The sequence below is a fragment of the Pundamilia nyererei genome, unplaced genomic scaffold (genome assembly GCF_000239375.1).
Source record: "Pundamilia nyererei isolate P.nyererei 1_Seehausen unplaced genomic scaffold, PunNye1.0 scaffold00015, whole genome shotgun sequence".
NCBI classification, from domain to species: domain Eukaryota; kingdom Metazoa; phylum Chordata; class Actinopteri; order Cichliformes; family Cichlidae; genus Pundamilia; species Pundamilia nyererei.
Genome location: NW_005187416.1, coordinates 3239215 through 3252467, shown reverse-complemented (window position 1 = coordinate 3252467; position 13253 = coordinate 3239215). Strand labels below are relative to the sequence as shown.

Genomic DNA, 13253 nt, shown 5'->3' with positions numbered 1-13253 from the left:
AGTGGTTATTTGAGTTACCGTTGCCCACCTATCACCTTCAGGTGGTCAGGCCATTTTCCTTTGAGCTCTGATATCAACAAAGCATTTTCACCCAGAGAACTGCTGCTCACTTCACGGATTCTTTGTAAACCCTACAGTTGGTAGTCGAGGAAAAGTAGAGTAGTAGATCAGCAGCTTCTGAAGTACTCAGAGCAGCCCAGTCAAAGACACACACACACACACACGAGCTGTAAGTTGTGGTGACTGAGGTGTACTGTCAGTAATCATGGAGGACTTTCCTTTAATCATGAAAAATTCAAGCAACTTTTCATGAAATTGACTTTTTAATTAATGGGAAAAATTCTAATTATTTTGGTCAATATTCAGATCATTGATAGACTTAATTAAATCAAAATTTTAATAAACCCTTTAAAAAGTTTTCCTTTATAAGTAGATGTCTTTGTATGTTGATTAGAATTTAACTTATTTAAAAAAAAAATCTACTGAACTAAGTCTGTCACAGCTTGGTAGAATTTGGGGAAAAAGGGGGTTGCAGTGAAAGATAAAACGGGAGCGCCTCGGTGAAGCGAAATGTGGCGCGGTAATAGTTTTGTAATTGTTTTAATGATCACTGGAGGCCAAAATTGTAATTGAAAATAAAATTAGATTAATTCCACAGCCCTGCTTCCACTCATTTTAAAACAGGCTTTGAACAGACTTTTGATATAATGATGCATCTCTCACCTCATAAACCTGCCATACCTCTTAGCAACAGACTCACGTTACACCACAGCACATAATCTGTTAATGTATCGATTAGACCAGACGGAAAAGATGTTCTTACAGAGAAAACACCCGGAGCGCTTCTTAGAAAGATGAAAATAACACCGTTTTGTTGAGATGAAATATTTCCACAAGTGCAGGAAACATGTTAAAGTTGCTAAAACCTTTGGCTAGCATGCAGTGCAAAGGTACAGAAAACTGTTCCCCGGTGTAAATGTGGTTTACTGATGCAAGTATGTCGGCAAACAGCCAGTGTACTTAAGATGATGTATACTTGAAGTAGCAGGAGCAGTGCCGCCTACGCTATTCCCACCGGCCTGTTTGCCTGACATATTCACATATTGTGATTGCTTTTGGATAATGATGATCTTTGAGCAGGGTCTGAGCAAAGCGAGTGATTCATATAATCCTTGACAGCGAAACTGTGGTGCTTTTACCACCTCTGAGGAGTCCAGTTCTTATTGCATTTCTGCAGGTCAGGAAACCAGAAACACAGACACAAAGCAACTTTTCCCCTCTGTGTGTGTGTGTGTGTGTGTGTGTGTGTGTGTGTGTGTGTGTGTGTGTGTGGTTTTTTTAAATCACAGGAGTCTGAATGAGCTGAGGGTGTTACTCCTGGAATCACATCGTCATTCCCGGGATATGGACAAAGACCTGAGCCGAGAGGTCCACAAGGCTGAGTGGAAGGTCAAGGAGCAGAAACTTCAGGATGACATCAAGACGCTGCGAGAAAAACTTCTTTTACTGGTGAGAACAAAGCACCGTGGCATGATTGGACAACACTAAACCACATGTCGGTCCCACATTTTGAGGCTTTTCTTTTTTGTTATTTAAATTAATGTTAAAAACTAAGTTTAGAAATACGGGAGAATCAGCACCTTGATAAGCCTGGCCTGTGATTTGTGTGATTATACATTTGTTTTCACAGGTTCAGTGGTCCCAACTATGAAGCACACATTTCTTTTAGCATATGAAATATAAACATTGGTTGAAAAGCCTTACTTAAGATAACCTGGATGATAATTTACTGACAATAAACTCGCTGGTTTCTAGTTTTCTGATAAAGAATTTTATCAGTGTATACAGTGTGAGCTAGGGCTGTTCGATATGACAGCAACAACGATGGTAAAACCATTGTGTGGCTCCGCTTGATTATTTTCCACATAAACCTTTCACAATAAAGCTGAAGATCCTGTTGAGGTTTTTCAAAATAAACTGAAATGACGACAAACTACATTATTCTCAAACCTCAAATTTCAGAATATGCAACAAACAAATTACCTCAAATGAATACAAGTAGTAACTATAAATGGCGTTTACAGTCACCACGTGGATGCAGGCACAGAGAATACCAGCATGGCCAGTAAAGATCAGGCAGAACCAGGTAGTTCCAAACAGAAAGACCAGTCAAAACAAATCCTTAGTCCTAAACGAGGGGCTACCTCTGTAGCGTGGACATGGTTTCGTTATGAAAATTCTGACATGGACGAGAAAAATCGGGATGTCGGTGAAGGTTCTCAGTCATCCAGGTCATTGTAGTCTAAGGAGCTTAGAAAGAAAAGCGTCTGGACTTCTTTAAGTTGCTTGAAGACATTTCACCTCTCATCCGAGAAGCTTCTTCAGTTCTAGTGTCAAATGGTGGACAGTCCCAGATTTAAGCCCTGTGGGAGTTTCCCCCCCACGAGGGACAATAGACCTCCTAATGATCCTCTACCTAATCACATGAGCCAAGGTGTGAAAACGGGTGTAGGTCACAATCAGCCAGGGTTTCAGGTGAGCTCATTGGGAAACCTGGCTCCATCCTATCATGTGATTTCCTGAGGTCAGATGGCCCAGGGTGTAGGTGGGCATTAAGGCATCTGGGAAGGGATATGAGATTTTGGTCACAGCCCTAGTGTGAACATACCCTAGATTCTCAGGTGCTTTTCAGTCCATGTTGGTCTGCTGTAAAGACGGTTTTGGGTTCACGATGATGATGAGGAGAAGTTTGCTTTGTTAGTATGTTTACTTTATTCCCATTTCATTATCTCAGATGAATGACTTTACAGCATTATTTCTGGAAGTAACCAGCTTTCATACTGAAATTGCCTCGATTTCAGTCTGTTTTATAAATTTGGATGTTGCGCATGCTCAACTTTCCCTGGAAAGATCATTTAACACTGAAGGTTTAATCTTTCATTTAAAATAAAGACACCAGACTTTCTGTCAGGTAAAGAAATAGTTTGGTAATTTGCACTGAAATACAGTCACTTGCCTGCCTGAGATTTCATGTTCAAAACTGAACTTATAACAATGGACTGTTTTCACAAATTGATCAGCCTACTCAAGGGCAACAGAAAGTATTAGAGCTGTTTTTTCAGGTGAGCGATTCTAACTAGCAAACATGCTGTTATTTTATTTTGTAAAAGCAAAACAGTTTTTAAACTTTGTGCACTTTGGGTTTTTTCCTGCAGTTAAATTCAGTTACAAATATGTATTAAGCATTTATGGCACCTGCTACAGAGGCTTTTCCTTCTAAAGGAAAGTTATAATTATAAATACATAACATAACTTTTTAATTTTTAACATTTTTTATAAGACGGGCATAATGTACACTTTTGTTTATCAAATACATTAAAGCATTTGGGAATCTTAAATAAGGTAACACTCATGCTTACATGTGTACCTTCTCCACAAAAAGTCAATTTTAACCTCATTTCTGAATTTGCCCAACTCAATTTTTATAATAATTTCCTGGAAAATAATTTGCTCACCCACTAATGGATTGATTTAGGACCTAATCCATACTTCAGCTTGATCTGGATCTGACTTATGTCGTGTCCACAGAGTACTGTCTAAAATATGTCACATTTGACCTCTGACCTCTCCTTCAAAGTCAATAGATTGCTCTGAAGGTTAAAGTGATAATAATAGAGCTATTTAAAGAATAGATTGGTTTGAGTATTATCGATTCATTTTATTATGACTTTATCTACATTAGAGTAACAGATTATAACGATTTAAACACATGTATAAAGTTTCATGTAAACTACATGATGTAAATCCTGTAAAAATGGGTAATAGAAGCCTGCTCTTTGCACTTGTTTCACTACAAAGTACTTGAAGTGCGTTAAAAACAAAAGAAATATATACAAAACCCATAAACCTAATACAGTTTGGATGATTTAACTTACTTACCAGTTAGCTTGTGTGGTTCTTTCAGGGTCGGGAACGATCCTCCCCTGACCACCGGCGGTACTCGATGCTAGACCCCTCGGCTCTGGACTCGGAGGTGACCCGTCTGCGCCAACGGCTGCTCAGCACTGAGGAAGCCCTGAGGAACGCCTTAGAGCACAACCAACAAGTCGACCAGCTGGTCCAGGCCATGCGGAAGAATCCAGAAAAAAGCCCGGTAAAATTTTTTTTAAAAAACAAGATGGAGAAACATGCAACCACATATCCATACTACAGCTAGTTTGTGTTTGGGGAATAAACCCAGGCAGACATAGGGAGTACGTGCAAACACTCCACAGAAAGGCCTCTGCAGGCAGCAAATGCAATCACGCTTTCAATCCCCACCTAGACTGCATGCACGCAGCCAGAACGTTTCTGGTACCAAATCCCATCAGTCTCCTACAAATGGTAGCTATTAAGACTGTTTTAAGATGTTAAAACCCAGGTCACCTGAACAGGTCTTCTAATGTCCAATCAGGCCAAGAACAGGACTAAAATGATCATTTCTGACTGTTTTCCAGGTCCACGGTGCTAATTCGGCTAATGGAATTCACCACCAGGAGTCACACAGCGCTCAAGATGTTGGTATTCTTTCCTTTTGCTTTTTTCAGTCATTGATTTAATAATAAAAATAATACATTTTAAGGAAGACACGCTTTACGTTTCCTTTCCTAGGAACAACACTGATATGAGCAGAAGCGATGAGAGTGGGACGCTGACGTGACCCCGAGTGAACTGGGACGTGCTGAAGTACACCTGAAACGTCAAAGTTTGGTCCGACGTGTCTCCCGATGCTGCGGTGGACGCCTGAAACATTTCAGTTTACAGTTAATACCAAAACAGCGAATCTCTGTCTCAAGTGAATATATGTGTTGTTACAGAAAGCACCTATTAGCCAATCATGAAGACCACTTAAAAGTACTTTAAACAGGAAAAAATAAGAAAAAAAGAGATATGGACGTGAAGAGATTATCAGCTCAACAACTGCTGAGAACTGGCAGTGTGGCAACTTTTGATGCTTTACATTAGTTAGAAAATTTGAAGTTTTGTCATTCGCTGAAGTCTGATTGACTGCGCTGAATTTTGACGAAGAAAGCAAAAAGACTGATGGACGACGAGAAGAAAAACTGGGTCTCAGTCGCTTTGTTTTATTTATTACTTTTATTTTGCTCCTTGGCTTTGTAATAATCCTGTCTGCTGTACGTGAGCTGATGGCCTGATTTTGTTTTTATTTTAAAGGAAGTTTGACTCGTGTCTCAACCTGCTTGATATCTGATGAGGATTGGTAGCAAACATTACCCTTAATCCAGAATTATTTGAACTCAATTTTAGTTACACTGCACCAGATCAAAACAAGTCATCTCAGAGCACTCGCCATAGTAACTACAACATTACACTATAGTAATAGCATCTCTGCTACCAACTTTGTGAAAATAACCAGTTTTTACAGTCACTTTTCAACTTTGTGTTTTTAAAAGGAACATGAGCACTGAACAAATACAAAAGCAACAGTTTGTTGCAATATAGGAGAAGATGACAGAGAAGGTGGAAGAATAGTACAAAGCAATGCTGTCCTGTCTGCAGACCGAGTATGTACTGATCCAGCACAGTGCTGGATGTTGACCTGAGCGTTTGAAAGCTTGGCCATGTTTAATGTGAGCAGTCACCATGATAACAGTATATACATAAGGAAAAGTGTAATAAGCCCAATGTAAACAGAATATAAGGACAGTGAAGGACGTGCTTTACTGAACAGTGGGATCATTTCTATTCTTCTACAGCCACCGCCTGGTCAACATTTGTTTGCAGCAAACAGGAAAAACGCCCTTGAAGTTATGAAGTTCTCAGGCAGCTCCTCAGAACCATTTGGTCCCAAAGCGCCTTAATGTACGTCTACTGGTAGAAGCACGATGAGCACAAAGTTAGGTTCAGTGTGGTCGTTTAAATGTTGACTGGAGCTCTTTTAACGGTCATTTCTGATCCAAGGATAAAATACAAAATCAACCTCTTCCCGTCTTGGAAGACCCCGCCCTCCCTCGCCAACACACATGAAGAGCGTCATCTGTTACAGGACTGATGGTGATGATGTTACTACCAATCCTCCCTATAAGGTGTTTGTTAAGCTTTTCAGCCATTTACACATCAGTGGACTCATTGTGCAGACTGAACCTGGGAGACGTTGCAGGACATTTGTAGTACAAATACAGTGAACCATTTCAGACTTTTTCATTGTCTAAAACTGTCTGACCGCGCATCAATACATCTCTTTCTCTGATCGGTGGCTTTGTGTTAATTTACTATATATGGTACAAAATACAGTGTGAGCCTATTGTAATGGCCCTGGATTTCTTTACTGACCCTTTCTGAAGTCTTCTGAAGGGCTTTCCCAGGAGCTAAAACCCAAACAGCAGTGTGGGAATGTGGGAAGTTACGTTCATCCTTCCCTGGATCGAAATCATCCGGATTTCATTTGCCTCTAACATTTATACTCTTAAGTCTTCCAAATATTGTTTTTATCCATTTGTCAAACTGAACTAAGGGGGGGATCCTGTTTGTAGTTGGTCACAGGTTGCTATTGCTTCACAGGAGACACTACACAGAGGTGGGGTGGGGGTGTGCAGAAAGGCTTGAGTAGTGTCCCCTGAGAACACATGCAGGGCAGGTACTGGTCAGCTCAAATAAAACCTGAATTTTCCACTGGATATTGTACATGGCCTTTACAGCTGGAGGGTTCATACCCTTTGGAGTATTGCTGCGATGGTTTTGGAGATTGAGTCATTAAATATTAACAATGCAGGCAAGGGCTGCTGGTGTTTTATTTCACACCCTTTCATGCTTATACGACTTTCAGCATGTTTGTTTTTGAGACCAAGCGCAGCAGATCGGAATATTTCTGCAGAGCTGGTTTAAAGCGGTGGTGTCGGATTTAGGGGCTCGGCGGTTTAGGAGATTCAGCCAACAACCATAATGTGCATGGCTAAATATTTGTCATTAAATAAAACGCAGTGATATCAGCGAGAAAAGATGGCAATAAATCCTTCATGAGGGAAAAGTTGCCACACGGTGGAGATGAGACATCCAGACGCTGCACACTAATTTACAATCTCTAGATTTCTAGCCTCCAGATATATCAGTTTTATTTGTTGGCCTTGGCAAATGTCAGGGCTTATCCACATGTCCCAGTTTCTGCTAGAGGGCTGATTGGTTATGCAGGTGACATTTTGAATAAGTAAGAAGTGACTTATTTGTAAAAGCACAGCATAGATGAGGCACAGATGTCATTTTTGCTCTTGGTGAAACAGAGTTGAACACAGCAGTTAAGAGGGGAAAGTAACTGAAACTAGTGAGATTGCCATGGATTTAATGTAAATAACTTATGATTAAAATTTAATGGTCCAAGTACTTTTAAAAGAAACGTTCCCTTTTCCTCACAGATGGGATATCAAGCTAATGTTAGTTTACGGGGCACGCATAACTAAACTTGGTATTAAGACGGTTGGACAAGTTAAACGATTGCATGCTGATGTCCATTTAATGTAATAAAGTAACCAGTGCATCAAAAAAAAAAAACAACCCAAGTAAACCTATATGTTTCACCATTTATTACGTTAAATATTAATAAAGCCATATGAACAGTTTTATTTATATTTAATATAATAAAGTAACCAATCAATTTGTGTGTTTTTATAAAAAAAAGGAACCAAGTAAAAAGTTACACTTGGATTTACTTGGTTCCTTTTTTCTTTACATTAAATATAGTGCAGCTATTTATTATATAGCATGTTTCAAAGCATAAGCTATAACAGACATTCTAGCACAATCCTTTTTTTTTTTTTTACTAAAATCAGATAAAGCTGGATGTAAATAATATTACCCATAAAACAAATAAGTGTAAAAAATATATATAACTTAACATTAATAAACACCGTAGAAATAAAATGAAGTAAGATCATCAGTAGTCCAATGAAACTAAAACAAAAATGAAAACAAGCAGAAATTGGGAACAATTACGTTTAAAACCAGCAACTATAGACTAACAGCTAATGGCTAAACAGGCATGTTTCTACTTTTAAACTTCTAATGGTCCAGTGCACCTAACAAGACTTTGCAAGGCATAAAACCTAAAACGGGTTTCATTACCATTTGTTGTGACTCATGAAATAACCTGATCCTGCTGACCCGAGGGGTCAAGCTGGGTCGTAGCTTACTGGCAAATCAGAGCGATATTGATGTCTCGGACCGTGGAGCAAAACAAAAATACGAGCTCAAATTTTAAAAATCAATTCTAAAGCTAAAGTGAAGCCAACGACCTTACGACAGCTGTTAAAAGGTCATAGTAAAACTGACTTTTTTAAGACTAATTAAACATTCACACCCATTTACATAACAGATGGCCAAGACTGGGATTATAGTTTATAAATTCAGTTCAACTTCTACAATATATTACATATGCAGATCACAGTGGAGCTAGAGAAGCAGAAAAACTTTACATATTGAGGTTTGGGCACTACATTTTAATTCTGGTTAAAACATTTTGTCAGAATCTAGAAACTTTTTCTTATTTTTAAATATTCATATATTTCCACACCTGCATGGAAATGTAAAAAAGAAAAGCACCTCTTCTCTAGGATCTGAACTTTACCCTATATCAAACAGACATGAGCTATTTTGGGCAATCACTGCAGCTATGGCATAACTTCCATGGCCACAAGATCCATGTAGCTGCCGTAGATCCACTTTGGACAGATCCTAATCCTAAAAATACTTTGGATACTGCGCAGCTATCGCATCAAAGCACCTACACGCAGTCTATGAAGGATTTCTTAAAGCACAAAGTAATGTGTGAAGTTGCTGTCAAGTGGCAGACGGTGATTTAAATAGCCACAGTCTAAATAAAATATATGCGCGTTTCACTATTATTATTTTTTAAGGACATTCTCCTTTCCGTGTACATTTTGCTCTCTGAGGGTTTTTCCAGAGGTTGCTTCGTTAATCCTGTATGTAAATTGCAGCCAATAGATGCTGTTGTTGAGTTGGGCTGGGATTAGCAGGAGGCGAATGAGTTTCAATTTTACTGGATTACAGAACAAAGAAAGGGGAAAGGGACACCCTGCTCTGTTAAGGGGAAAAAACAGACATAAAACTAAGAAAAAAAATACACAAATAGCAGACAACGGGACGTGAGCTCGAAGTCGTCGTTGTGATGATCCGGATTACGATGTTTTAGCAGATGGCACAGCTACATTGTGGATGGGAATTGTGAGCGTTTCTGATGGATTAAAACGGGGGAATAAACCTATTCCGGGATTGACAGCAGCAACAAGGCTATTTAATCGCTAATTAAGGTGAGATTTCGATGTCCGTTTTGACATTATTGAGGAGTTACGTTCTGCGCCCTCGCAAAGCTTGCGGCTTTTGTGATTGTGCATTTAGAAATTACAGATTATAACCTAATTTCGGGACTGGGGGAGGAGATGAAAGGAAAGTGCTAGCGCTAGCTAGCATAAAGGGGGCTAGCGCCGCACTGCTAGCTCAACGCTCTAATGCTACCGTTAGCTAATTAGCCAGCGATTATTAGTTAGACATATGGTAAGTAGCGGAGAAAGGTTACCGATAGTTAGCAGGTTTCAGGGACTCCTCCCTTTAACCTTGCGAGCGGAAAGCTAGCCTCTGTTTATGACTGGGATGCAGCGTCTGTCTGCTTGGCAAATTATCCCCCATATTTCTTTTTAACGCTATCACTTACCAGAAGGTTACCCAGCTAATACAACAAAGCCAGCTAGCCGCATTAGCAAGTGTAAGAAAGGAAGCTACACATTTCAACTTTCAGCCAAAGGATTTGAATAACTAACAGCGTTGTCGACTTTCATACCAGCCTCGACACACAGGCACTGCGCCGCAGTTAACTTTAACAGAATTGACTAGCCGTCCTATAATTACACCCAGTTTTAAAACAGCGCTCGGTACTCTAAATCAGTGGTTGCATGTATCCAAACAGCGAGCGTTTAATTTGGACATTAGTGTGGTATTTTCTTGTCGTTTTAACCTCAGCTGCTTTCTTGTAGACACACGTTAAAGTTTGTTTTTGAAAACAGCTGACTGGAGTGAAACTATCAGCTGTTGGTGTTTGGAGAAATTAGCTGAGGGGGAAAAAGTAGACATCCCATCCATGTCTGATATGCGATTTCACTGCTTACCTTTCCCATTTACCTCAGCTGTGACGTGAACTTTTTAAAGAGCATTTAAACAGATGTGCAGTATGAAGACAGCATCGTGCCAACTCAGTTGAAATTACTGTAGTCGAAATCTACTTTAATTTTTCTTTAGTAAAATACAGTTTTAACATAGTTGAAGTTCTGTTAAACTGACCAGAAAGTGAAGCTTCTGGTCAAATAAAGGTTTAGAGAAAAAAAAAAAAGTTTCCCTGGTTCTTTCAGTTTCCTTATGTCACATATACCCTTTCTTACTCCAATAAAAAGGTTTTATCCGAGTAAAAATCAAACCTCTTTAGGAGATGTTTAAGTTTAAGGTGTTACAGCCGACTCGATTTTCAACTTTTAACTTTGGAGAACTTAGGAAAAAAAGAAAAAAAAAAAATCACACCAGTGGTGACTTACAGTTTCTGACACAGCAAACAAAAGGATTGTCTGCTGCTGGAAGGAAATGTTAGATAACATCTATCAAACCACACCCAGACTTACAGCAAGGTGCTGTGCCTTTCCATGAAAAGGGACAAAAACAACAAAGCACTCTACCCTCAATGACTTGCATATAATTCTTCTAGCAGGATGAACTTTAGATTAAGCGTCGTTTTCGCTTCCCTTTCCCAATCAGACACCTTCTGAGGACTGCGCTTGATTGACATCTTTGTTACACTCCCGAGTTGGCTCGCACTTCTTTGGGCCAGTGAAACTAAAACATTTACAGACTCTTAAGTTGCACACCACCAGTTGGAACGATTTCAGTCTGTTTTCGGCTCAGTTTCCTCACACAAATATGCTACTTATGCCAGCCTGAAACACTGGCTTTTTGAGCACAGCGGCATCATAAACGGCACAATAAAAACTCAGTTCACATTGCTTTTTCTGGTTAGATCCAAGGTGAAATTGACCCCCATTTGAAAACATTTCAAAGCTATGAAAGGATGAAATACAGAAATTAAACTTCGTTTACAATCAGTTTCAACCTTGAGTAGTGCATCACAAACTAGCTTTCGATGCTTTTCCCACATCTATACTTCACAAATCTGTGAACAGGAAAGGATTGTTTTAAAAGCACCTCCATTACCTGATGTTGGCTATAACACAGTGGAAATTTAACATCGCAGGACACACCCAGTTATTTTGGTTCACGAAGCTTTGCCATTAGCTTAAACCTTCAACCTGAGCACAGGCCTAATCAGCCACAATAATTGGAGACACCTGTGCGGCTAAGCAGGTGTGCTGGAAACCCTTCTCTCTGTGATGGTGACCTTGAGTGGTATTATTATGCTACACCATTTAGGATTAATAGTTAGTTATATATATATATATATATTTAAATATAATTGGTGTTTACCTGCAGGCCTTTTTATTTATAGTTTCTTTATGTAATTTGATCTTTTTTGAAACACACCTTTGAGCCACAAATACATGAAAAGATGTCTACATTTGTAAGAATTGCAGTAGACCAGGTGCTGTCCCTACACCACGTAAGTTCTATAGGAGCACCTCGTACTAAAATAGGTCTATCTTTAATTCACCTTAGTCAGCAAGAAACATTGAACCTTATGAATCACACTAACATTAACCTTGCCTACCTCTGATGCAAGATAGAGGTTTAGTATTTATTTAGGGAATTAAAATCTAAAGTTTTAGTGCCTTCAAAAACAGTGGCTAAATATCTTAAAGGGGACCTATTCTGCTCATTTCCAGCACCATGTATTTATTCTTTTTACACTCAGGAGGTAGAGTAGGTCATCTTCTGAGAGAAAGGTTGACAGTATAATCCTGGATACTGACCCTAATTAATCCATCGGGGTGTGTGGAAACGTAAAAGCGCTGTATAAATGTATGTATAAAAGTCCTTTAGTGGTTAGTTTGACACGACAAGCTTTACAGAAGTATCACCCCGAAAGCCAACCCTCCCGATTGGCTGCTTCTCACAAAAAGAAGGTTTGAACAGCAGTAGGAGGGGCTTCTGTGCTGACGTCAAGAGCTGTGTGCCGGTGATGACTGTAAAATATACAGCTTAACTCTTAATGACATCATACAGAGCCAACAGTAGGAAGAAACGTCAGTTTTAAAGCAGTAGGAAGGCTGAGTTTTAGGCTCACAGGGATTACTTGTACATATGCTGACTTCATTGTTTGAACTTAGGTTATGTTTAATATAAGCATCCATTATAGTACAACAACAGCACTGTATATTACAGAAAATAAGGGGTTTTGACTTGATGTGGCTACGTTTCGCCCTGTTTGTAGAAAGTAAAACATTAAGACTTGAGGTATAATAGCTACGCTGAGTTTTTTTGTTTCATGTGATCATAAAAATGTCTTGTGTCAATTAACATCTGAGCACTCAGACTGAGTTTTGGTTTTGCATTAAGCTGAATTCATTATATTCATTTACCACTTGCTGATGATGATGCTCAGGCAGTTTGCAGAGAATCTTAACACACATTCGAAACACTGCAAGTTGACTAGATCATAACCAGATAGAGAGAAAGTCGTATGTCTTTTGTGTCATATCGGGTTACTGATTATGTTATAGGCGAATTAATGGAATTGAATTTTCATTTAAAAGTCAATTGTGGTTTACACCGATGATAAAAATAAAGTTTTTCTTTAATTTGTGCTTTTTCCCATGCAGCATGTTCTTTTCCTTCATTTTTGCTCTTTCATGTAGTTCCCATTTGCTCGTTGCCAGGCTGTGGCTGCTTTAATTCAGGTCACATTCATTCATTTAGTTTATTCATTTGAGCTGCAATCAGAGTTACTGAAAACTCACTTAATAAAAAGAGTTTTATCTGTCTTCCTTTTTTAAATTGAGTAAATCCACCATTTTTCCAGTTTATGTGAACATTTGTATTAAATAACCATATTGTCAGTACTGGACAAAAATGAATGTCATTAAGAGTTTTGCTATAATTGAGCAGCCCTAGCAGGCAGGACCTTTATCAATGGCTCAAAATTGTTCTGTCCAGGATAGGGCTGCCACAAACGATTATTTTGATAGTCGACTAGTCACCGATTATTTTTGCGATTAGTCGACTAATCAGATCATCATCCATTGGACGTA

At 39.0% G+C, this 13253-nt stretch overlaps 2 protein-coding genes across 3 annotated transcripts in view; both read left to right on the top strand.

Annotated features, from left to right (window-relative positions):
• The window catches only part of clip2 (CAP-GLY domain containing linker protein 2), a 31076-nt gene extending 24305 nt beyond the window's left edge, over positions 1–6771 (top strand). The window contains exons 12-15 of the mRNA XM_013908858.1: positions 1350–1509; positions 3965–4153; positions 4497–4556; positions 4651–6771. Of these exons, the coding sequence (XP_013764312.1) occupies positions 1350–1509; positions 3965–4153; positions 4497–4556; positions 4651–4662 (421 nt within the window). The 3' untranslated portion in view covers positions 4663–6771. The remainder of the gene's footprint in view (positions 1–1349; positions 1510–3964; positions 4154–4496; positions 4557–4650) is intronic.
• Positions 6772–9008: 2237 nt separating this feature from the next.
• gtf2ird1 (GTF2I repeat domain containing 1) overlaps positions 9009–13253 on the top strand; it is a 40185-nt gene continuing 35940 nt past the window's right edge. For both annotated transcript variants that reach the window (XM_005725418.1, XM_013908857.1), the window contains exon 1: positions 9009–9320. The gene's annotated coding sequence lies outside the window, so the exon portion shown is untranslated. The remainder of the gene's footprint in view (positions 9321–13253) is intronic.